Here is a 26,392-nt window from a genome sequence, read left to right as displayed (position 1 = left end):
TATTGTGATATCCATTTCTGAATTTTTACATCAGTCCTGTCGCACAATCTGTATCCCTGCAGCACCAATTACCTGATCTATACCCTATTTCCATTCCTGATAAACTGTGTTCTTAGCTGAAATTCTTCAAGTTCACTCATTAATGTTAATTGATAACAGTGAGAACATATAGTATTTGTCCTTTTGTTTCTGGCTAATTTCACCCAGCATAATGTCTTCAAGATCCATCCATGTTTTTACATGCTTCATGACTTTATTCTATCTTACAGCTGTGCAATACTCCATCATATGCATATACCACAGTTTGTTTAGTCACTTATCCATTGATGGACATTTGGGCTGTTTCCATCTCTTGGCAATTGCAAATATTGCTGCTATAAACATGAGTGCTGAGCACAGAATTTTAAAACTTAAAGTCTAAAAGTTAGCAAGCCTAGCTTCCTCATTTACATGATATTATCATGCTCATTCCTACTATGTGCCAGGCACTGCACTAGGTGCTGAGGATAAAACAATAAACAAAGACATGAAAACTAGGGCACAGAGAGGTTACGGGAGGCTCAGAACACTGTAGTCTACCAGCTGAGCAGCTGTGGTCCACCTCTCAGACCAACCACTCTATCCAGACCACACCAGCCTAAGGTAACACATTAAGGTCAGGAAAGGTTGTGGGTATCTCCCCAGGCTTACTTTAAGCCACCTAACATACTGAACCCTTACCTGTACCTCTAGGCTGAAATGATCACTGTTAAAACATATTTTTTAAGTCTTTCATTCTTGGATGGTATATTAACCTCCAGTGGAGAAGAAAGGATGCCAAATATTTTCCTTTGAGACAGCAATATATAGCGAAAAGAAAGCAGCCTCAAGTCAGCCTATTGACCTATTTGTACGCCCTGGAGAAACTCATTTAACCTCCATGACATTTGGTTTCTTTGTTTCTTTTAGGGTACAATGAGTCATATAATACTACCTATATTACAGGGGTGTTGTGAAGTTAAGAATAATATAAGAAAAATGCTTCACACCTAGAATATGTCCAATAAATGGTAACTGTTATATTTATTATTTCTTTAGATACCACACTCCAGTTTTAGAAGGGAATGATCTGCTTGTGGAATTCAAATTTTCTTTCTGTTATTCCATCTATGTGAGATGAAGAAATGCTCCAGCCAATATTTAAACTAACCTTTCTAATTCATTGTGCTACTAAGCTCAGTGGAAACACCTCTAGCTAGCCAACCAGTTGGTTCCCTAATTTTCTGGCTCTAACTTTACATAGCATACATAACCCAAATATGGAACTCGAGTGAAAATACTACTGTACCCACAATCACTTCCTTTCCCCATCCCCATATTCCAGCTTTTCTCATTAAGTATCTCAGGTTTGATTTTCAAAAAGGTATGGCAGGAAATGACTAAGCATTTTGTAAGCAAGACACGTAGTAAAAAGAGCAGGCTTCAGAGGCAGATCTGGTTCAAATCACCGGTTTTCCCCTGTGAAATTTCAAACCAGTGGGGTGAATCTGCGCAACTTCCTTGGTCTGTTTTCTCTTGTGTAAAATGGAGATGCTCTTTATCTCACAGTGTGGTTGTGAAAATATACATACGCAAAGCATCTGGCACAAAGGAAGCTCTCAGGAAGTAGAAATTATTATTATTTGGGAAGATGCTTTACCTGTTCCTTCTCAGGTAAAATTGTTGAATCTCTTAGCTAGGCCAGTTCAAGCTATATTAATAGAGTGAGTCAGCAATGGGCCTTATTTTTCAAAGACAGACAACCTCAATGCTTTCTTTCAGGCAACACATTTAAAAAGCCCGTAACTAGCATTTTGAACTTCACAGAACTCTAACCACAGCCAACATTTTCTCAACTTTACTATTTCACTATTCAGAATTTGATTTTTAGAAACAAACTAACATGCATTGGGTTAAGGTTTATAAACATCCCACTCTCAGAAGGACAAACTAGGTTTCAATATGAAGACTGTAAAGTTACTTTTTCTTCTATTATTCCTCTGACTAAGACCAGGAAGTATTGCAACCATTAGAGAGGTGATTCTATCAGCCACCTTTGCTCCACTCTACCCTTATAAACTGATTCAAACCTGATGTAGATAGTTCAGAAAACCTGCAGTGGATAACTCAGGCTCACTATCTCATGCCACTATAATTAACACTGCTAATTTGAGATTGCTGCCTGGGTCTTGAAGCCAGGGTATTAGGGTAACACTGGTGGCAACACTGGTGCCTGAGAGCCTATGCCAAGGAAAATTATCACCCTGCAGTTGGGCAGGTGCAGCAATCAAATTGGATTCCAGTTCTGGAAACAATTGCACTGAGCATACATCAGCCCCAAGGGCATCATGGAGGAGTTCACCACCAACCCTGATAACAAGGATGACTTTTTCCATTAGGCAGATGATGGATCCGATATCTGGTGGGCCGTGCTGCTGGGCTTGGAGTTCCAGGTGATCCAATTCCCTCTCTGCCAAGCTCTACAACCCAGAGAACATCTACATGTTGGAGTAAAGAGAAGGAGCTGGCAAAAACTGGGCCAGAGGATTCTTACAGGGAAAGAAGATCCACTAGGACATGTTTGACATCAGAGACAGGGAAGTGGATGACAATGACAGTCAAGAGGGCTTTATGTTTTGTCACTCCATCACTGAGGTGACAAGCTCTGACCTGGGCTCCTGTCTCTTATTACGGCTGAACCACAGGTATCCCAACAAGCTAGTGCAGATGTACTTGGTGTTTCCCAACCAGGACAAGATGAGTGAGGTGATGGTGTGGCTGCTCATGCTCAACAGGCTGATCCAGAATGCAAATTGCAAGGTGGTGCTGGATAACATGGCTCTGAATGGATGGCCACAGACCACCTGTACATCTAGAACCCTCCTTCCTCCAGAATAAACGACTGGTGTCCACCACCCTGCACTACCTTAGCCACACAAGCTGGTCCATCTCATGGCTTTGCTCAGCCCCGTGTGAGAGGACTCCACTCCCTCGTGACTGGCTACACTCCCCTCACCACAGGTGAGTCTGTAACCAGCATGAGGAAGACCACAGTCCTGGGTGTGATGAGACAGCTGCTGTAGCTCAAGACCATGATGGTGCCCAGAGGCTAGGATGACCAGACCAACCACTGCCCTATCACTATCCTCAATATCATGTTCGTTTATTTACTGGTAGTGTTTGCTTAAAGGACCCCACCCAGGTCCACAAGAGCCTGCAGAAGATTTGGGATTGGAAGTTGGCCAACTTCTTCCCCAGGGACCCAGCCAGCATCCACACATCCTATCAGGGAAGTCTCCCCACCCGCCCTCAGCCCACAGCATCTCCTTGCTCTTCCAGCTGATCTATCACCAATATGACAAGTTGCAGATGTGGGAGAGCTTACTAAAGCAAGTTTTCATGAGGACATCTTCAAGGAGAACTTTGATGACCTGGACACTTCCAGGTAAACGTGTACAGCAGTTCATCACTGAATACCATGCAGCCATAAAGCCCAACTATATCTTCTGGAGCACCCAGAGCAGTGAGTCCCCAGGACAGGGATCCGCATCTGCCTTACTAGTTGGCCCGGTCCCTACCTGATTGACTGTACACTCAAAGCCCAGATAAGGGACTTGCACCTCTTTCTCTCACATGCTCCCTCTCTGTAGGTCTGGGGACACATTTACTTTTCCTATGAAACTATTTATTTTTAATGAAACTTTATAAAGCACAGGATATGAATTTTTAATTGCTAATTTGTTTTATTTTTCCATTTTTTCAGTTTTGAGACACTGAAATTCATAAGCTTACCCTGGAACTGTAAACTGTGATCTTACAATATTAAGAAATAATCATTAATAGCAAAGAATTAGATTTTTAAAAGCAAGCCTTATTGCTTTTAATAAAAGCAATAAGATCTGGAAGTCTTGAGTAGAACAGAATTTCAGCGTTGATCCCAGCTTTCAGAGGCATTTGATTTTTCACCTTTCTTTTAAAAAAATTTTTTTTTAAACAAACCAGAAGGACTTTTGATCAATATAAATGAAAGATTCTTGCTTCTTGCTATTGCCATTCCAAAAGACAAGTTTTTCCTAAGGGAAAACTCTCCAGTCCTTTAAGCGAACACCATCAGCAAATAAACTAACAAAAACACTCCTCCCTTCTTTTCCAGGTCCTCAATTTCAAAACTTCTCCAAATATGAGAAGAAAGGTACTTTGAGGTCTAACAACTGTCTTGTGAAGAAAGCAACAGAAAATGTCAAGATGGCCCACTTTCTGATGAGAATGAGTCACAGAAGATTTTGTATTTCCCAGCCAGCATGAAGGCCGCTTTAGACCTAAAGGGTTGAAGTAAGGCTGGTTGGACAGTTTTTGATGAATATTTATTGAAAGTTTTTTTTAATAAAACACGAAGCTGGGTTAAAACCTTAAGATCTGGAAAGGTTACTGTGAAGATCATCCACCCTGGGTAATGTGGTATCTAGAGACCCGATAAGGTTAATCCAAATTATCTGGGAGATTACCCCTGAGACAGCAAATGGTTCCATAAACATTGCCATTGCTATCCCAAGCAGAGAAATGATATGCTTCACTTTTGCAAGTATTTTCAAGGAGACTAAACCTGAAAATGTCAGTGAAATGAAGACTTGGGTTTACAGGCAAAGCTGTCACTGCACCTCTGAATTATGAGGCTAGACTCCCAGTAGCCGCCAAGTTATAGGTCAAGCACTTCTAGGTCAGCTTTCCCCTTTCGCAAAATCCATGATGAAATTTCAAAGGCTTTTATGTGAAGTTTTATTAACCTAGGTTAATTTGAAAGAAAAAGGTAGGCAGGGGACAATGTGAAATTTCGTTCTCATTGTCCACTATTTTCTGCCCTTTTTTGTGCAATGCTTGTAGGATCTTACATAGATAATCAATTATTCTGGGCACACAGTGGAAAAGACAGGGTGAAAAGGCTAAATGAATTCTTAAAATATATATAGGCATTTGCCATACAATATTAAAGAGCTAAAGAACTCAACTTATTCCTCCTTTTACATTTTAATACTTTCGATCAACAAGCTACCTAAAACAAAGTTCGAATAGCTTAATGTTTTTTCAGTGGTCTATACATTAAAAGATTATAGGAGAAAAAGTACAAATGTAGAAATCACGAACTAAAATCATGTATTACTTAGTACATAGTAGATGTTAAGTAAATGTTTGTTGACTTGTTAGAATTCTGTTCAATTTCTGCCTTATAAACAAAAAGTAAAATGTAAGTAATAATATGTGCAACTTGTGCTATTTGCATATCCAAGTGGCTGTTTATACATGCAAAAAGCTCTTCGCAAAATGAAAAGTTTAAAATATTGAATATTAAAAGAAATTATTATAGGAAAAAAGAATCATTATGTTAGTATAATGAAGCATCAATATGGAGGCATCATTCTATAAAGTCCAAAGTACTTTCTCTATATTTCATTCTAAATAAACACAGATTAAAATAATCCATTTGTTTCTGTCCAGCTCCATTGCCATCAACTGAATGTATGCTTCCATCATTTCCTCTAACGAGTAATGTAATAATCTCCTGTTCTCGCCACATTCTCACTGCCTGCCACCCCCTCCCTCCCTAAAATCTGGTCAACTAACTCTGAGAGAAGTTTTTCAGTATGCATGTCTGATAACATCACTTTCCCTTGCTTGAAATATTTCAATAGTTTCGTGTTCAGGGTCCATCTCAGAGGCATAATACAGGGCCATATGGCCCAAGTCTCGTATGCATGAAAAGCCACAAATTTAAAGCGTGGCTCTACCTACAAATGAGATTATACATACAGTCATAGAGACTTTGCGGCAGGATCAGGAGAAGACGTTCATCATATGACTTTAAATGGATGTTCCATTATCAGTCCATGCCACCTGTGCTATACTTTAAATTGATTTAAATTTGTAACTTCTGTAATTATTGTGTAAATAGCATATACGGAATTGCATTTTTATATATTGAGGGTTAAATTGTAGCCCTAAGTATTAACCATTTTGGAGGGCATTTTTCTTTTTTTCATACACTGGAACACATGACCTACATGTGTCTTGACATCTGAAAGATCCTACTGGCATTGAACTTGGGATAACACAACTGCTTAATACGGCCCCAAGATCCTGACTGGTCTGGATCCTACCTAGCTGTTCTGAACCTTAGCAAAACTGACCCACTTTCTGTTCCTAGCTCGCTCCTGCCACAGGACTTTTGCATATGCAATGTCCCTGCCTGAAATGCTCCCCTTCTCTCACTCCCTGACTCCTTCACAGGGTTTTCTCATGATCCTCCTCCAGTCCTCAGCTCAAGTACCACATCCCACGGGAAACCTTTCCTTAATTAGATAGACTTCTCCTTTCATATTTTCTCCCAACACTATGCTCTTACCCCAGTTATAATTCTTCCTTTATTTACATGGTTCATAGATTAATATCTGTCTTGCTATCAGATGTAAGTTATAAGAGAAGAAATATCCTTTTATCTGGGATTGGGTGGGGTGTATGCACACTTTTTCTTCACCTAGAAGAACTGGCTGGAATTTACTGGGCTGTTCAATTTATGAATCGAATCCAGGTCTCCCACATGAAAGGAGAGCATTCTACACTGAATCACCCGTGCACCCTCAATGCTCTTTTTATTACACCATGCTGCCTGTAAGAAAAATGTGAACAGAAAATTAGGTTTATTTTGTGTTTTAAAGAGCAAAATTATATTCAAACCCTAATCTGTGCTGGCCCAGTTTATCTAAAACAAATACACCAAAAATACATTTTTCATGCGTGAAATAAACCACAAAATTCCCTATGATATACATAACACATATCTGCCTCTGTGTGTGTGTGTGTGTATATATAGATATAGAAATATACTTATGTAGGGAGACACACAAAACATTTTTAAAAAAGCATTATATCTCTTTCTCCGCCAGCGCTCCCGCCGCCATCTAGCCCTCCTCTTCCTCTTTCTCCGCCGGCAGCGCTCCTGTCACCATCTAGCCCTCCTCTTCCTCTTTCTCCGCCAGCGGCGCTCCTGCCGCCATCTAGCCCTCCTCTTACCCCTTCTCCGCCGGCGCTCCCGCCGTCATCTAGCCCTCCTCTTCCTCTTTCTACACCGACGGCGCTCCTGCCACCATCTTATCCTTCCCTTTCTCCCCCTACTCCAGCGGCTCTCCAACCACCACTGTGCACTCTTCCACCTTCACTGGCTCCTCTGCCACCATCCTCGACAGCCTTCCCATCCTCACCTTTCCTCCTCCAGAACAGCTACTAGGGGAGTAGAAACGATACAGAACAGCTCCCGCAGCCACGACAGAGATCAAAAAGACAGCGTACCCCATCCTGGAATGGCTGACTGGCTGGGAGAACCCGCTCCGGTGAGATCGCCGAGGGGTGCGAGTTTCCACGGGCGGGGCGGCAAGCGGCCGGAGTCCCTCCCCTCCTCCTTCCTGGGCCAGCTGGCAGAATTGGGCAGGCGGTCCCCTGAAGTCGCAGCGGCTGGCGCCCCCACCACACGCAGCCCCCCGGACCAACTGAGAGAATTGGATTGGAAATCCCCAGCCATGGAGAACAGTGACCGGGGGGGGGGGGTCCCTTCCAAAAACATGACTCCCCGGTCTGGCTGGGAACGTTGCACTCTCCCGGGCCGCGGCGGCTGGCGCCCTCCCGCCACGCTTGGCGCCCCGGGCTGACTAGGAAATTCGGATGGGCGCTCTCCCGGGTTGTGTCAGCCGGCGACCCTCCCCACGTTCGGACCCCCAGGTCGGCTGGCACTCTTCCAAGCCGCTTCGGCTGGCGAACCTCCCCCGCGGCGAGAGTTTTCCAAAGTTAAAGGACCCACAGCACCTTTTACTGGTGGGACCTGCAGACAAACGTGTGCCACAAGCGCCACCTACTGGGCAGGATAAGAAAAACAGAACCAAGAGATTTCACAGAAAAATCTTTCAACCTCTTGGGTTCAACACTCAGGGAAATCTGACTAAATGCCCAGATGCCAGCAGAAGATAACGGATCCCGCTCAGAAAATTGAAAATATGGCCCAGTCAAAGGAACAAACCAATAGCTCAAATGAGATACAGGAGCTGAGACAACTAATGCTGAATATACGAACAGAAATGGAAAACCTCTTCAAAAACGAAATCGATAAATTGAGGGAGGACATGAAGAAGACATGGCTGAACAAAAAGAAGAAATAGAAAAACTGAAAAACAAATCACAGAACTTATGGAAGTGAAGGATAAAGTAGAAAAGATGGAAAAAACAATGGATACCTACAATGATAGATTTAAAGAGACAGAAGATAGAATTAGTGATTTGGAGGATGGAACATCTGAATTCCAAAAAGAAACAGAAACTATAGGGAAAAGAACAGAAAAATTTGAACAGGGTATCAGGGAACTCAAGGACAATATGAAGCGCACAAATATATGTGTTGTGGGTGTCCCAGAAGGAGAAGAGAAGGGAAAAGGAGGAGAAAAACTAATGGAAGAAATTATCACTGAAAATTTCCCAACTCTTATGAAAGACCTAAAATTACAGATCCAAGAAGTGCAGCGCACCCCAAAGAGATTAGACCCAAATAGGCGTTCTCCAAGACACTTACTAGTTAGAATGTCAGAGGTCAAAGAGAAAGAGAGGATCTTGAAAGCAGCAAGAGAAAAACAATCCATCACATACAAGGGAAACCCAATAAGACTATGTGTAGATTTCTCAGCAGAAACCATGGAAGCTAGAAGACAGTGGGATGATATATTTAAATTACTAAAAGAGAAAAACTGCCAACCAAGACTCCTATATCCAGCAAAATTGTCCTTCAAAAATGAGGGAGAAATTAAAACATTCTCAGACAAAAAGTCACTGAGAGAATTTGTGACCAAGAGACCAGCTCTGCAAGAAATACTAAAGGGAGCACTAGAGTCAGAAACGAAAAGACAGAAGAGAGAGATATGGAGAAGAGTGTAGAAAGAAGGAAAGTCAGATATGATATATATAATACAAAAGGCAAAATGGTAGAGGAAAATATTATCCAAACAGTAATAACACTAAATGTTAATGGACTGAATTCCCCAATCAAAAGACATAGACTGGCAGAATGGATTAAAAAACAGGATCCTTCTATATGCTGTCTACAGGAAACACATCTTAGACCCAAAGATAAACATAGGTTGAAAGTGAAAGGTTGGGAAAAGATATTTCATGCAAATAACAACCAGAAAAGAGCAGGAGTAGCTATACTAATATCCAACAAATTAGACTTCAAATGTAAAACAGTTAAAAGAGACAAAGAAGGACACTATATACTAATAAAAGGAACAATTAAACAAGAAGACATAACAATCATAAATATTTACGCACTGAACCAGAATGCCCCAAAATATGTGAGGAATACACTGCAAACACTGAAAATCGAAATAGACACATATACCATAATAGTTGGAGACTTCAATTCACCACTCTCATCAATGGACAGAACATCTAGACAGAGGATCAATAAAGAAATAGAGAATCTGAATAGTACTATAAATGAGCTAGACTTAACAGACATTTATAGGACATTACATCCCACAACAGCAGGATACACCTTTTCTCAAGTGCTCATGGATCATTCTCAAAGATAGACCATATGCTGGGTCACAAAGCAAGTCTTAACAAATTTAAAAAGATTGAAATCATACACAACACTTTCTCGGATCATAAAGGAATGAACTTGGAAATCAATAATAGGCGGAGTGCCAGAAAATTCACAAATATGTGGAGGCTCAACAACACACTCTTAAACAACAAGTGGGTCCAAGAAGAAATTGCAAGAGAAATTAGTAAATATCTCGAGGCGAATGAAAATGAAAACACAACATATCAAAACCTATGGGACTCAGCAAAGGCAGTGCTAAGAGGGAAATTTATTGCCCTAAAAGCCTATATCAGAAAAGAAGAAAAGGCAAAAATGCAGGAATTAACTGTCCACTTGGAAGAACTGGAGAAAGAACAGCAAACTAATCCCAAAGCAAGCAAAAGGAAAGAAATAACAAAGATTAGGGCAGAAATAAATGAAATTGAAAACATGAAAACAATAGAGAAAATCAATAAGACCAGAAGTTGGTTCTATGAGAAAATCAATAAGATTGATGGGCCCTTAGCAAGACTGACAAAAAGAAGGAGAGAGAGGATGCAAATAAATAAGATCAGAAATGGAAGAGGAGACATAACTACTGACCTCACAGAAATAAAGGAGGTAATAACAGGATACTACGAACAACTTTACGTTAATAAATACAACAATTTAGATGAAATGGATGGGTTCCTGGAAAGACATAAACAACCAACTTTGACTCAAGAAGAAATAGATGACCTCAACAAATCAATCACAAGTAAAGAAATTGAATTAGTCATTCAAAAGCTTCCTAAAAAGAAAAGTCCAGGACCAGACGGCTTCACATGTGAATTCTATCAAACATTCCAGAAAGAATTAGTACCTACTCTCCTCAAACTCTTCAAAAAAATTGAAGTGGAGAGAAAACTACCTAATTCATTCTATGAAGCCAACATCACCCTCATACCAAAACCAGGCAAAGATATTACAAAAAAAGAAAACTACAGACCAATCTCTCTAATGAATATAGATGCAAAAATCCCCAATAAAATTCTAGCAAATCATATCCAACAACACATTAAAAGAATTATACATCATGACCAAGTAGGATTCATCCCAGGTATGCAAGGATGGTTCAACATAAGAAAATCAATTAATGTAATACACCATATTAACAAATCAAAGCAGAAAAATCACATCATCATCTCAATTGATGCAGAGAAGGCATTTGACAAGATTCAACATCCTTTCCTGCTGAAAACACTTCAAAAGATAGGAATACAAGGGAACTTCCTTAAAATGATAGAGGGAATATATGAAAAACCCACAGCTAATATCATCCTCAATGGGGAAAAATTGAAAACTTTCCCCCTAAGATCAGGAACAAGACAAGGATGTCCACTATCACCACTATTATTCAATATTGTGTTGGAGGTTCTAGCCAGAGCAATTAGACAAGAAAAAGAAATACAAGGCATCATAATTGGAAAGGAAGAAGTAAAACTATCACTGTTTGCAGACGATATGATACCATACGTCGAAAACCCGGAAAAATCCACAATAAAACTACTAGAGCTAATAAATGAGTACAGCAAAGTAGCAGGTTACAAGATCAACATTCAAAAATCTGTAGCATTTCTATACACTAGTAATGAACAAGCTGAGGGGGAAATCAAGAAACAAATCCCATTTACAACTGCAACTAAAAGAATAAAATACCTAGGAATAAATTTAACTAAAGAGACAAAAAAATCTATATAAAGAAAACTACAAAAAAGTGTTAAAAGAAATCACAGAAGACCTAAATAGATGGAAGGGCATACCGTGTTCATGGATTGGAAGACTAAATATAGTTAAGATGTCAATCCTACCTAAATTGACTTACAGATCCAATGCAATACCAATCAAAATCCCAACAACTTATTTTTCAGAAATAGAAAAACCAATAAGCAAATTTATCTGGAAGGGCAGAGTGCCCCGAATTGCTAAAAACATCTTGAGGAAAAAAAACGAAGCTGGAGGTCTCGCGCTACCTGACTTTAAGGCATATTATGAAGCCACAGTGGTCAAAACAGCATGATATTGGCATAAAGATAGACATATCGACCAATGGAATCAAATAGAGTGCTCAGATATAGACCCTCTCATCTATGGACATTTGATCTTTGATAAGGCAGTCAAGCCAACTCACCTGGGACAGAACAGTCTCTTCAATAAATGGTGCCTAGAGAACTGGATATCCATATGCAAAAGAATGAAAGAAGACCCATATCTCACACCCTACACAAAAGTTAACTCAAAATGGATCAAAGATCTAAACATTAGGTCTAAGACCATAAAACAGTTAGAGGAAAATGTTGGGAGATATCTTATGGATCTTACAACTGGAGGCGGTTTAATGGACCTTAAACCTAAAGCAAGAGCACTGAAGAAGGAAATAAATAAATGGGAACTCCTCAAAATGAAACACTTTTGTGCATCAAAGAACTTCATCGAGAAAGTAGAAAGACAGCCTACACAATGGGAGACAATATTTGGAAATGACATATCAGATAAAGGTTTAGTATCCAGAATTTATAAAGAGATTGTTCAACTCAACAACAAAAAGACAGCTAACCCAATTACAAAATGGGAAAAAGACTTGAACCGACACCTACCAGAAGAGGAAATACAAATGGCCAAAAGGCACATGAAGAGATGCTCAATGTCCCTGGCCATTAGAGAAATGCAAATCAAAACCACAATGAGATATCATCTCACACCCACCAGAATGGCCATTATCAACAAAACAGAAAATGACAAGTGCTGGAGACGATGTGGAGAAAGAGGCACACTTATCCACTGTTGGTGGGAATGTCAAATGGTGCAACCACTGTGGAAGGCAGTTTGGCGGTTCCTCAAAAAGCTGAATATAGAATTGCCATTATGACCCAGCAATACCATTACTGGGTATCTACTCAAAGGACTTAAGGGCAAAGACACAAACGGACATTTGCACAGCATTATTTACAATTGCAAAGAGATGGAAACAGCCAAAATGTCCATCAACAGAAGAGTGGCTAAACAAACTGTGGTATATACATACGATGGAATATTATGCAGCTTTAAGACAGGATAAACTTATGAAGCATGTAATAACATGGATGGACCTAGAGAACATTATGCTGAGTGAGTCTAGCCAAAAACTAAAGGACAAATACTGTATGGTCCCACTGATGTGAACCGACATTTGAGAATAAACTTGGAATATGTCATTGGTAACAGAGTCCAGCAGGAGTTAGAAACAGGGTAAGATAATGGGTGATTGGAGCTGAAGGGATACAGACTGTGCAACAGGACTAGATACAAAAACTCAAAAATGGAAAGCACAATAATACCTAATTGTAAAGTAATCATGTTAAAACACTGAATGAAGCTGCATCTGAGCTATAGGTTTTTTTTGTTTTTTTTTACTATTATTATTACTTTTATTTTTTTCTCTATATTAACATTCTATATCTTTTTCTGTTGTGTTGCTAGTTCTTCTAAACCAATGCAAATGTACTAAGAAACGATGATCATGCATCTTATCAGATTTAAGAATTACTGATTGCATATGTAGAATGGTATGATTTCTAAATGTTGGGTTAATTTCTTTTTTTCCGTTAATTAATAAAAAAAAAGCATTACATCAAAATAATGTGACTCCCATTCAAAAAGACATCTCCTTTGCTACTGAATTTGTCTAAATGGCAAAACTCAAACAAAAGTTATTGAGCTAAAGCATTCAATTGACCCAGCTCTCTATGGCTCTTTAAGCATCTGAGCCACATGGAGAAAAGCAGAGGCATCCATCACTACTTTTCAGCCACACAGACATCACCCAACGAATCACATCAGCGACATGATTTGGTTCGATTCGTGTCACACTTGTTCATATGGACAGAGGCTAAAGGTCTTTCCATACTGCAAAAATAACCGCACAATATATCAGTAGAATGACTAAGTGTAAAATAGTGCATGAGTATATGTATATGTGTTGCAAAAAATCAGCTTCCCATATATAAAGGAAAAGAACATCTAAACCACAGGAAATCAGAACAATTTGGTTGTAGTGACAAGAAAAGCTCCAATGCGCATGGAAAGGCATTACAGGTCATTAGTGTAATAACTAACGTGTACACAGTACTTACTAAATGCCACACAGATGCAAGTGCTTTTAGAAATATTAACTTAACAACAGCCTTATGAAACAGGTATTATTATTATCCTCCCATTTTACAGATGAGGAAACTGATGAATAGAGAGATTAACTAACTTACCCAAGGTCACACTACTAGTAAGTGGTAGAGCCAGGATTTAAACCAAGACAGTCTGGCTTCAGACTCCATGCTCTTAAAAACATTATAATGTTACGGACATTTGTCACCAATGTTTATAGCAGTATTATTTATGATTGCCAAGAGATGGAAACAGCCCAAATGTTCATCAACAGATAAGTGGCTAAACAAGCTGTGGTATATCATACATGCATATACAATGGACTGTGACACAGCCATAAGACATAATAAAGTCATGAAGTATGCAACAATGTGAATAAACCTTGAGGACATTATGCTGAGTGAAATTAGCCAAAAACAAAAGGATAAGTAGTATATACCCTCAGTAATATAAACTAACATTGATGAGTGAACTTTGAGAGTTGCAGTTAAGGGTACAATTATCAGGAGATAAAAATAAGGTAGAGATTAGGAATTTGGTGCTGAAGGAGTACAGATTGTGCAAGAGGACTGATTGTAAAAATTCAGAAATGATAGCACAATACTACCTGATTGTAGCACAATAATATAAGTGCACTGAATGTGAGTATTATTGAAGGAGAAGGGCTGGGGGAAGGAAAGAGGATGAAGACTGAGACGGTATAATTTAGGAATGCCTAGAGTGGACAATCATGGTGATTAAATGTACAAATAAAAAACATTTTTGCATGAGGGAGAACAAATGTATGTCAACATTGCAAGGTGTTGGAAATGGATGGTACATGGGAAAAAGTACAATCAATGCAAGCTAGGGTTTATACTCAACAGTAACATCGTAATATCCTTCCACTGAAGGTAACAAAGGCATTATGCCAAAACTAAATGTCAACAGGTGGGAGGTGTACAGGGGGTCAAGGGGAAGGAGTGTGAATTCTTTGTGGAAGAAAAGGAAAAGTCTTTAGATAGATTATGGTGGCGAAGACATGTCTATACACTTAGGCTGGATTGTATGGTGTGTGAATAAAACTGCTTAAAAATGAACAGAGAGGGTGCATGGGTAGTTCAGCAGTTAGAATGCCCGCGTTCCATGCAGAAGATCGATTCCCGGACCATGCACCCAAAAAACAAATAAATGAACAGAGAGAAACAAGAGCTAGAGAAAATATGAAAAAGAGATGTACTTATTCACTGTCAGTAGGCGCAGCTCCTTGGAGGGCAGTGTGGTGGTTCCATAGGAGGCTAGGGGTGGAGTCACCATATGATCCCTTCAGTATACACCTGGAGGAACGGAGTGTGGGGACACAAATGGACATTTGAACACTAGTGTTTACAGTGACATTGTTCAGATTCACATGGATGGGCATTGTCTAAGGGTACAACGATTAAGGAATGGAAGGGGAACTATGTGTATACATACAATGGACTACTGAGCGACCACAAGAAGGAATGAAGTTGTGAGGCATGCAACTAGGTGAATCAACCTTAAGGGCTGTATGTTGAATGAAATGTCAGGAACAAAAAGACAAATATTATCATGCCTCACTCATATAGACTAACTATAATATAAAAACTTAGTGAACTGAAGAAATCATCAACAAAGTTACTTGAGCTAATAAACACATTTGGCAAGGTAGCAGGATATAAAATTAATTTGCAAAAAAGAGTGATGTTTCTGTATACAAACAATGATCTGAGGAGGCAATTAAGGAAAAAAATTCCATTCAAAATAGCAACTAAAAGAATAAAGTATCTAGGAATGAACTTTAACTAGGGGTTAAGGGCTTGTACACAGAAAACTATAGAACATTGCTAAAAAATCAAAGAAGTCGAGAGCATGGATTATCAGGTTGGGTCTTGTTGTAAAGGGTCCTAGATTGTAAGCTCTTACAGCAGTCACATATATTCAGGAGTTGTAAATGTTGTTCTAAATTCTGAGATACCAAGCTATTTGTGTATAACCCGATTTTTCCTTGAAATTTTGGGTATTTATGTGATACCCGAAACTCTGAGTTAGAGCTCTGAATCTATGAAAGTCAGCATTACTCCATTCAGCAACTGTTGAAACAACTGAAAAAGGGATCAGACTTCTAGTAGAGACATGAAGGAAGCTGATCTGGGTAGGACTAAGGTAGATATAGTGTAAAGGATGGTATTGTCCATATTTTAGAGCTTCAGTGTCTGAGTGAGACCAAATGGAGAGATGTTTATTTGGTGCAAAATTTATACTTTGGGTAGTGCATTACCTACTTTAACTTGCATGGTTGGTTTAGTTGAACATGATGAGAACATGGAATCTTGAATATGGCATGAAATTTTGTTGATTTGTCCAGGTTAGTGTGATGCCCTGATATATCCCAGAGTAATTTGGGCAGTGAATAAACAAGTATTTGCAAAGTCCCCTTGGGGACTGGGGAGAAAGGAGGAAATATTTAAGTTCCCTATTTGGAGAAATCCTGATATTTTCACAAGCTATGGGGAAATCAGATCAATGGGATAAGTTCTCAATCTTGGGGTTTGCCCCTATGAAACTTATTCCTATAAATGATAGGCTAAGCCTACTAAAAATTAGGCCTGTCATTTATTCTAACTCATAATTTCTTAGTTTTCTGTTTTCTTCCTTCTTTACTTCTTTCCTTCCTTCTTTCTTTTCTTCTTTCACCCCTCCCTCCTTCCCTCCATCCTTCCCTCCTTCCCTCCTTCCCTTCTTCCTTCCTTCCTTTCTTCCTTCCTTCCTTTCTTCCCTCTTTCTTCAGTCCAAAAGTCATCAAGCAAGAGGAGAATAATGGTGGCCTGCAGGAGGATGATATCAAAGCTGGGCAAAAAAAGGCAACTTGAGAAGCTCAGTAATTGTGACTCCTTGGACATATTGTTGAAAACAGGGGTTGGGGTAGCCCAGCTCCAGCTAGGTGATGTGGCCCATGTAAGGATGGGAGGCAGGGGAACCCTAACAATGATAGTAGTTGGCTACATACAAAAAATTGAGAAAATGAGTAAATAAATTGATGATAATGGGAGCAGATTTCTCAATGACCCCAAAGAAACCTATGGCCCTGTTTTAGAATTGGAATTTATCAGTGTGGACTTACATTTTCAAAATATATAGCTAGATAGGAAAATAAATGTAGATGTAAAAGAGAGAGAGGGTGTGTGTGTGTGTATTTCCAACCTCCGATGTGAGAATAGCAACACCCCAGTAGCAATGAGCACCCAGAGCTTGGTTTCTAATTCCACTCCATACTAAAAAGAACTAGGATTTCTTGGAGAAATGGCAGGTCTGGGCAAGAAAAGTACGAAATGAGCTTGAAACATCTTTTGGCATGTAAGAAGAACACATCATCACTTCTGTGATATTCTTACCAAAAACTGCACGACCTAATCAAGAGGAAGAAGAAACACTCAAACTGAGGGACCTTTTACAAAGTGACTGACAGGTGATCTTAAAAATGTCAAGGGGGGCGGGCCATGGTGGCTCAGCAGGCAAGAATGCTCACCTGCCATGCCAGAGGACCCGGGTTCGATTCCTAGTGCCTGCCCATGTTAAAAAAAAAAATGTCAAGGGTATGGAACTCAAGAAAAGACTGAGGAACCTCTCTAAATCTAAGGAATTTAGAGAGAATGACAACTGGTTACAGCATAGTCCTGGATCTTTATGCCATAAAGGGTATTGTTATGGATTTAACCATGTCCCCCACAAAGACACATTCAAGTCCTAACTCCTGGTCCTGTGGATGTGAATCCTTTTATAAACGGGCTCTTTGAATATGTTATTAGTTGAGGTGAGGCCAATCTGAATCACGGTGGACCTTACTCTTATATGATTAGAGTACTTATAAGGAGAGGAAATCTAAACAGAAACACAGATGACTAAGTAGGAAACAAAAGGAGACAGACCACATGTGATGAAGACAGTTTGAGCCACTACCAAAAGGCCACAGAGTTTAGAGAAAGCATGGCCTGCTGCTACCTTGGTTTTGAACTTCTAGCCTCCAAAATTTATGAGACGAGAAATTCCTGTTGTTTAAATCAATTCATCTCTAGTGCCTATTATAGCAGTCTTATAAATTGAAACAAGTATCAGTGAGGCAATTCAAAACATGAATGGGGTCTCTAGATGAAGAGTGTAAACGAATTCTTTATGCTATCCTTGCAATTTTTCTGTAAGTTTGAAATTACTGCAAAATATTATTATTAAAATGTCAGGTAAATTATGAAATAGAGTTGAATATGAAACAGTATAAAATCAAATTGTGACTTTTAGATTAACCAGTTAAGATGATGGAAATCAGATGAACTATTTCTTTATAAAGTAGCTCTTTCAATCTGCAGAAATATTTATTTTGAATTAAATTCTTATTAAGAGCTGAGAAATTATCTATCCCTTCCATTACCAAGTTGGAAATGGGAGCCCAGAAAATAAGATATGTGGAGTGCTATGATTTTACCATACATACAGAATTATTATTCATCGAAGAGAATTTTTTTCTTTAAAAATTCTGAGGTCATTTTCTTATGTCTTGAAATTATTAAAACAAAAGCCTGCTTTTCATAGTTCAAATAATGCCTCAAGTAATTTTGTGAGGGATAGACATAAGGATGCACATTTTTCAGTTACCAACTTGCTTAAAGCCCTGTGGATTTAGACTCACATAAAAGACCTAAAGTCAAGTCTCACTATTAACCTTTCAGCTAGAAATAACTATTCACTAAATACTTTGTTCCTCAAATTTCCCAGGGACTACAAAGGAATGTATGGATCAATTTAATAACAGATTTGAGGTACAAACAATATCCATAGATACTGTAGTAAACACTGTGAATTTCTCCTTAACCTTCATTCCAGTCCAAGTGATTCATCCTCATCAAGCATGCTAATTCCTATCCCTTTGCCAGTAGTTGATTCAAAGATGCAAAGGCCTCTCAGGGGTTGTCAGGTGGAGAATTGAGTCTTTTCTTCTGGGTGATTCTAAACTGCTGGCAGCCTTGCTGTGTTCCTAAGAAGAAGCCCACGGAGTTAGTAGATGCTGTGAAGAGCACAGTGCAGATGTAGAAGAATCTCAGTGTCCCATGGCATTGTTTAGCCACTAAATTAAGGGACCTTGAAAGTTGTTTTACCTCAGGATTTTCTGTTATAGAAAATAATAAATGTCCCTATTCTTTAAACCAGTTTGAAGTAGGTTTTCTGTTGCAGACAAAAATATCTTGATACATATACATCAATGAGGAAAAGCATAAGGTCACAGAAATCTTCCTTCGAAGAGGAGAATCTTACAATATGCAAAAAAAAAAAAAAAAAAAAAAACGTAAAATATCACCCATTGTCTCAAAGCTCCTAAAGAGTTACCAGTTTCTGGAAGGTTACAGTACTTTGCAGGCAGATTTTGTAAGCAAAAAGTCCAGTTATCCTAGAAGCCCATCACTAGGCCCAGTCCAGCAGAGCATAAAGGAAGGGAAAGAAGAGAGCTGAACCAACCAATCAACCAAGAAAACTAAAAACTTTAGCAGTTGTGTCATGGGGAAAGCCCCAAATTTCTTATTTAAATAAAACATCAACAATGTGTCCTAGCTCAAGGTTTGTGAGCCCGTGCTCACACGTCCCTGTGTTTTACAGGTTAGCCAAGCCCAGGAGCTCATAGACATGAGTACAGCAAATCGCCCCATCAAGGTCACTGCAGAGAGCAGTCTACAGAGTTATTTGTTAAAAATGTCTGCTCGTCATACCAAACCCAGGGACCACATTCAAGCACCCACCCTAGTAGCCGTGGTTGACCTTTAGGATGGTGCATACAAAATGCTGAGTTGAAGAATTGTCAGATGGTATGGAGAGATGAGATAATAGCTGAGAGATAATGTTAAATGGGCTCCTACTAAGCAAAAGCTCTCAGGTTTCTCTGAAATGGCATGTGACTTCGCTGGGGTATCAGTTTACTTTAGGTACTTGGCATTTGTCTGAGAGGAGATTCCACGTAGGAGTATTGCCATCTGCTGGTGGCTCTCCTCTTAGGAACAGACACCTTTGAAATTTTGGGACTGTGCTTCACCCCAAAGTTCACCCAATCATTCAGCAAGTGGTGAATTATTTTTCACCGTTGAAAGTACACTGTCTTCTCTGCTGATTAAAAAGACGTAACATTCTCCTGAGAAAGTTGATTGAGGTAATACAAAATATAAATAAATTAAAAAAAAGAGAAATAGATGACAAACACATTTGTAAAATTATCAGTCTTTATCTGAGTGATTCACTTAAATCCTGTGGATGAAATTGTCTTCATATGTGAGCAAGTATTAGCACATTTTTACAAGAGGAATGGTGACTCCTGTGCTTGGAGAAAATCAACCAAATGCAGTACATTTGGTTTATCTGAGCACTTATTTAAAGACCAAGTCTTCAGATCTCCCCTTTGAGACCTAAACTCTTGGGGAATATATTTTCCATGCGGTATATAGAAAGAAAAAAGAAATCAACATTAATCTCCAGGCATAAATCTGCTGATTCAGCCTTCAACGCAAAGGTTACAATTCCCTTTTTTAGATTTGGAGGTCGCTAGAAGCTTATATGCTTTATATGGCAAGTACATTAGGCAGGCAAAATCCAGTTCTTTAGGACACAGAATATGGGCTTTCAGACTCTGAAATTTCCCTCACTATCTTCTCAGTGTACCTCCTAAGGAATATGAGTGTAATAAATATGGAATAGGGCATATTATTTCACCCACATTTCATTCTTCAGAGCAAGACTTTTCTTTAAAAACATTGCAGGATTTCTATACTAGGAAACATCCCCACAGAATAGGCCAGTTTGAGCAATTTTTTTTTAATGTACTTTACAAAAACAGTAACAGGAGGCCCAAAACTTAACAGGATAAGCACAACCATTAGAGGGCTAAATACATAATCCACAAGTGAAGGTTAAAGGATTTGCTATCACAGTATTTAGGCTAGAGATGAGGAGTACACAAGATTGCTTAATCACATGGATCTGAAAACGTCCCCGTAAAGAGCAAAACCTTGACCAGTTTTCCCCATCTCTGCAAAGGATACAATGGTAGATTGAGCTACAGCCACAAAGCAAGCAGTAAGTGTAGTGGAAAAAACAATCAAACCTAGAGTCAGAAATTCCACACTACTTGCTAACTCTGTGACCTTGAACAAATTATGCCTAAAAGAGAAAGAATATCCTATCCTTGAGATAGCATAGACTTTTGGGGGAAATTTGACTGCTTTTAACTCCAGGATTTTGTTCTGTTTTCATTCATTGAAAGTATGAATTTGGGAAAATTACTGAGTTCTCTGAACCTCAGTTTTCTCACCGGTCCCAGGAATAATGGTGCTAATCTGACATGTTGTCCTGAGGCTCTGATGTTGGACTGCCAATGCCGTAACGCACTTTGCGGAATGCCTGAACGATGATAGGCATTCAGTACATGCTGTTCCTTGAATCTTCTACAGTCTGTTTCCTTGTCTGTAAAGTGGAGGTGACTGACACCTGCCTAGACAAAATAATATAATAAAATATATGTAACAGCTGATAAAGTCTCTCTCTCTCCTCTGTGCCTCAACTTCACAATCTATAAAATAGGCATAATGATACTTATTACATGAATGGCTGTGAGAATAAAAAGATAAATATACAATTGTTCTGCACTTAATATACACATTACAAGAGCTCAAAAAATTTATTATTATTATTATTATCATCATCATCATCATTATTATCTAGGAATACATCCAACCTTCATCTTTTGAAAAAATATTAACTCTAGGCATGTCTGGTCCTAGAGCAGATGTCATTTCAACAGTGTTTATGTCCTCTAATGAAACAAAAAATTTTGTCACTAGCAGTAGCACTGAACTACTAACTGCTAAATTTCTGTCTCAGCAATATATTGAAGGAGATTTCAAGCTCTAACTATGAGAGTGATTTTAAATAACAGTGAAGGCTCATGAATGTGTAACAAGGGATACTGGTTAAAAACCCCAAGATATTATGTACAACATCAACGTTCGATGATCATTATTTTCACCATCTTTACTGCTTCTAATTAGTTCAAAGTTGAACTAGAGAAACAGAGAAAATGTCAAGCATTGTCCACAACCTGCTCAGTGATCCTAAGAGAATACTGTTCCTTTCTCAACTTATTGGCTCTGGTGATATCCAAGAGTAAGAATAATTCAGTGGTTTTCTTGTACCCTCCAAACCAGGGTTGAGACTAAATGAGCTAAATGGTGAAGTAGGCTCGGTTTATTTCTTTTGCTCCACTTTCTCTTTTCAGTCTCTTGTCCCTATACATATTGTCCCTTGCGTCCTTTACCAAGGCTCAGGCTCATTGACCTGCCTCTTCAGCCCTCCATTCCAAATCCTACTTTTACCCCTACCAAAAGATTTCCATGGGCTCTGTCCCATCTCTTAAACTCACTGCTCTGTACACTGATAATCTGATAGACAATTCCACAATAATGCAATAGCACATTTTCTACTCCTGGTTTCTCATTTATATTCTTACACAGTGCTGTGGGAAATTATGCTTAACCCCCAAAAGTTATGGTAAGTCAATTATTTGCTAAATATTTACTGAGCAGTTGTTATTTTTCTATGTACTAAACTGGGCACTGATGTTACATAGATGAGTGATATTATATCCCCTGCCTTCAAGAAGCTCACAGACAAATGGGGAAAACAAATATGAATGCAAATAATTGCAATATAATTAAATAAGTGGTATTAGGGTTATGTACATGAAGATATAACAGGAGGCAACTGAGACACAGAGAGGTTAAGTAACCTGCTCCAGGTCACACAGCTATAAGTAGTAGAGTTGGGATTTGAACACAGGCACTGTACGTCCATAGCCTATAGTCTTGACTACTGTGAAGTAGTGGGAATATCTACATATATATATATATAAACATACAAGTCAAAGAAACCCAAAGAACTCCAAACAGAATAAATCCAAATAGGCCCCACCCAAGGCACAGAAGAGAAGCAGAAAATCCTGAAAGCAGCAAGCATTCCAACTAGCATCCTGGAGGCGAGAAGGCAGTGGTGTGATACAGTCAAGATCCTGAAAGAGAAAGACTTTCCATCCAAGAATTCTGCACCCAGACAAATCATCTGTCAAAACTGAGGGAGAGATTAAAGTTTTCACAGACAAAAAAGTCCTGAAAGAATTTGTCAACAAGAGACCAGCCCTACAAGAAATACTAAAAGGAGTTTGCCGGCTGAAAAAAAAAGACAGAAGAGGGAGGTCTAGAGGAGGGCACAGAATTGAAGAGTACTACTAAGGGTAATTTAAAGACTACAAAGGGAAAGAAGGAAAAGAATATATAGATCTGACAAAAAAAATAAAAATGATAAGATGATGGAATCAAGAAACTCCTTTTCAGTAATAACTTTGAATGTTAATGGACTAAACTTACCAATTAAAAGATATAGAATGGCAGAATGGATTAAGAAATAAATAATTACTGAGCCTTTATTACATTCCTCAAAACTTTTATTTACATTAGCTCATTCATTCAGTAAATGATTACTGAGCCCATACTGTATTTCTCAAAATCTTAATACCTGAATTAAGAAAGCAAGGAAGTAAACCAGATGATGTTGAGATCTGTTTTCACTCTAAGGCCTGTAATTCTGGATGAAATTTTAAATAATTAGGCAGTTGGTCTAATTGGTCTTTTTCATTGGTCTTTTAACCGGTTAAAAAAGAAAACTCACATTTTCTTAATGGAAGGGGTTTTATGTAAATTACATATAATTGCCATCTCTTTTCCCTTTGAAAATAAAGACTACCTTACACATTAAAAATTACCTACATAAATGCCATTTTTGAGAAAGATCATTTTCCAAACTATGGCCTATTTTCTGAAAGATCATCTTTGAACTGCCACTGCCAGAGAGAAGCAGCAAATTTCCTTATTAGACGATAGCTCCTCCTTGTGGCTGACAGATAAAAGAACCTTAAATTCTAGTCGGAGAAACAGGTAAAAAAATATTTGATGCAACAGTAGCAGGATTACCTCTGAGGTGAAAAATATCAACATGGTTTGCCTCTACTCTAGTCAAAACCCTAGATTCTCACTCATTCATCTCATCAACTAATTGAACTCAATGAGTTAATGGTGGTACGTGGGCAAGAATCCAGAATCCGATTTTCATCTCAGGATCTTGCTTGACTCCACGAGGTGGCTTAAAATAAGATATATGTTTTAGTCATTCAAATATGGGTCTAAACAATAAGTTCACTGTTTTCACTTTGCTTCATGGTAAATCCCAACTATAGCATGGTAAACTATGGACTCTACTTCATTTTTTAACAAGTCCTGTCCTATTCAACGTAATTCTTATCAATCGATTGAATGAATATATAAAAGGATTTTTGGGGGAATAACAATAAGATGAAAGGACACTTAAAATATTAGATGACCAAATAAAAATTTTAAAGGGATTTGACAAGCTGAAAAATCAGAAAAAATGAACGAGATTTTTAATGAATGATCGACTTTAAGAATTTTAATGAGGTGATGTGCTAATTGAGACAACATACAAGGTCTGGCATTAATTTATTTTAGAAAGTCAACTGCAACAGGATGGGGAAATCGTACATAAGCAGCAGTACAGATAAAATAACTCAGTAGTTTGAGTTGACTATTCAAAAGCTAATATGAATTTGAGTTACATTAAAAAGAAATGGAAACAACCTAAATGTCCATCAAAAGAAAAAGGATAATTATTGGTATGCTTATCACAGTGGAATATAATTTCAGTGAAAATGAATAAACTAAAGCTTTGCATTCAGTACAGTTAAATCTCACAACCAAACTTTAGGTTGCAGAAGAAAAAATACACATGATAGCATTTCATAAAAGTTGAAAAATTTAAAATGCAAAATATTGTAAGTTTTGTTCACAAACCATACAATCCATCTAAAGCATATAATCAATGGCTCTTGGTATAATCGTATAGTTGTGCATTCATCAGCACAATCCGTTTGAAAACACTCTCATTGCTCCGTAAAGAAAAAAAAAATGATACTATATATTGCTTTAAAATACATAAATATATATAGTGAAAAATGATATAATGGTTACCGTGGGGGTCTGAGTGCATTTGGGGAAGTACACAAAGGGCTTCAACTGTATTTAGTAATATTCCATACCTTAAATCTGGTGGTTGGTATTATTCTTTATATTTTTTGTATGTCTTAAGTATTAAGTGATATGTTTAAAATTGTATATAACATTTAGAGAAATATATTGTCTATAGCAAGGGAAAGAAGGTAGTTAAAAGTTCTCTATTTTACACTAATAAGACGACATTGGAGTTTGTTCTCTATATTTTTTTGGGGGAAGGGTACCAAGCATTCAAAAAGATATAGAAAAAAGGAAGTATAATGAGAGGGAAAAGCACAGTAAAGGGATTCAAATCCATGTCATGATAGATATGGTTAAGAAAAGTATTATAGCAATGGCTGAAACAAACATGGTCTTTGCCTGTACAGAGATTGCTATATGGGTACTCTTGGTTTGAAATTCATATGAAAGAAAGTGTTGCCCAGCCATGGAAATCTGATTTAATTAGCCTGAGGAAGGACTTGGACATTTTAAAAGCTCCTCAGATGTTTCTAATGTACAGGCAAAGTTAAGAATTGCTGTGCTGGAGGTAGCAGGCTATACATTTTACAAGACATTCCATGTCTCTTACAACATTTTTACTACCTAACAAATCTCAAACTTCACAGGGTAACAACTGCAAATATTTTATCTTTCATTTCTGATACCAAAAGAATTTTTGGAACATAATATGTCCTGGGCAGGCCACAGTGGTTCAGCAGGCAGAGTTTTCGCCTGCGATGTTGGAGACCCGGGTTCAATTCCTGGTGCCTGCCCATGTAAAAAATATATATATGTCCTGTTCTGTATAATATTAATTTAAAAGTTAAAGTGGGAGCTCGCTTTGGCAGCACATATACTAAAATTGGAATGAAAAAGAGAAGATTAGCATGGCCCTTGTGCAAGGATGACACACAAATTCATGAAGCGTTCCATATTTAAAAAAAGAAAAAAGTCAATGTGGGGTGCATGGGTGGTTTAGTAGTAGAATGCTCACCTTCCATGCAGGAGACCTGGGTTCGATTTCCAGACCATGCACCTAAAAAAAAAAAAAAAAAAAAGTTAATGTGTACTGTTATGGCTTAGCAGCTATAGCAATTGCTAACTGATTTAAATTGGTTAAAATAACACAATTATCTTAACTATTCAAAATTATTCTACTAATAAAAGAATAAGGGTAACGGAAGCCTCACATCCTAACTATCAAGTTAAAGGGAAAAAAATAAAAAGGTTTTTTTTTTCAAAAACTGGTAAGAATAAAGTTGTGCATCTTCAAAAACTAAGGAATGTATTTTGGTAGAACAGCAGCAATTTTCTTTAAATCTACTCTTTATGCCTCCTAATGTATTTTCTTGGATTGATAACAGCATTGTCTCCTGTCTACTCCCCTCCTCCTACCCCATGGCAAATCTCCCATCATAATAGCCCCAGG

General features: G+C 38.3%; 1 protein-coding gene, 1 non-coding gene and 1 pseudogene across 10 annotated transcripts in view; 2 read left to right on the top strand and 1 right to left on the bottom strand.

The window, feature by feature from the left end:
- XKR9 (XK related 9) overlaps nt 1-26,392 on the bottom strand; it is a 512,237-nt gene that overhangs the window by 365,190 nt on the left and 120,655 nt on the right. For 6 of the 9 annotated variants that reach the window (XR_013178248.1, XR_013178249.1, XR_013178250.1 and 3 more), the window contains 2 exons: nt 25,958-25,999; nt 21,159-21,338 (listed from right to left, as the gene is read on the bottom strand). Coding sequence is in view for 3 of the 9 variants with exons in the window: in XM_077166982.1 (XP_077023097.1) it covers nt 21,159-21,338; nt 25,958-25,999 (222 nt within the window). In the remaining 6 variants the exon portion in view is untranslated. The remainder of the gene's footprint in view (nt 1-21,158; nt 21,339-25,957; nt 26,000-26,392) is intronic. The other 3 variants (XR_013178251.1, XR_013178252.1, XM_077166980.1) reach the window with 1 other exon arrangement.
- On the top strand, nt 2,262-3,467 carry LOC143685712 (tubulin gamma-1 chain pseudogene; annotated as a pseudogene).
- On the top strand, nt 25,796-25,902 carry LOC143689181 (U6 spliceosomal RNA). Its single transcript, XR_013178643.1, has one exon. It is a non-coding gene; the product is annotated as a U6 spliceosomal RNA (small nuclear RNA).

This window comes from Tamandua tetradactyla, chromosome 6 (genome assembly GCF_023851605.1).
Source record: "Tamandua tetradactyla isolate mTamTet1 chromosome 6, mTamTet1.pri, whole genome shotgun sequence".
Lineage (NCBI taxonomy): Eukaryota > Metazoa > Chordata > Mammalia > Pilosa > Myrmecophagidae > Tamandua > Tamandua tetradactyla.
The sequence above is the reverse complement of the archived record's forward strand: the minus strand, read 5'-3'. Positions and strand labels throughout refer to the sequence as shown.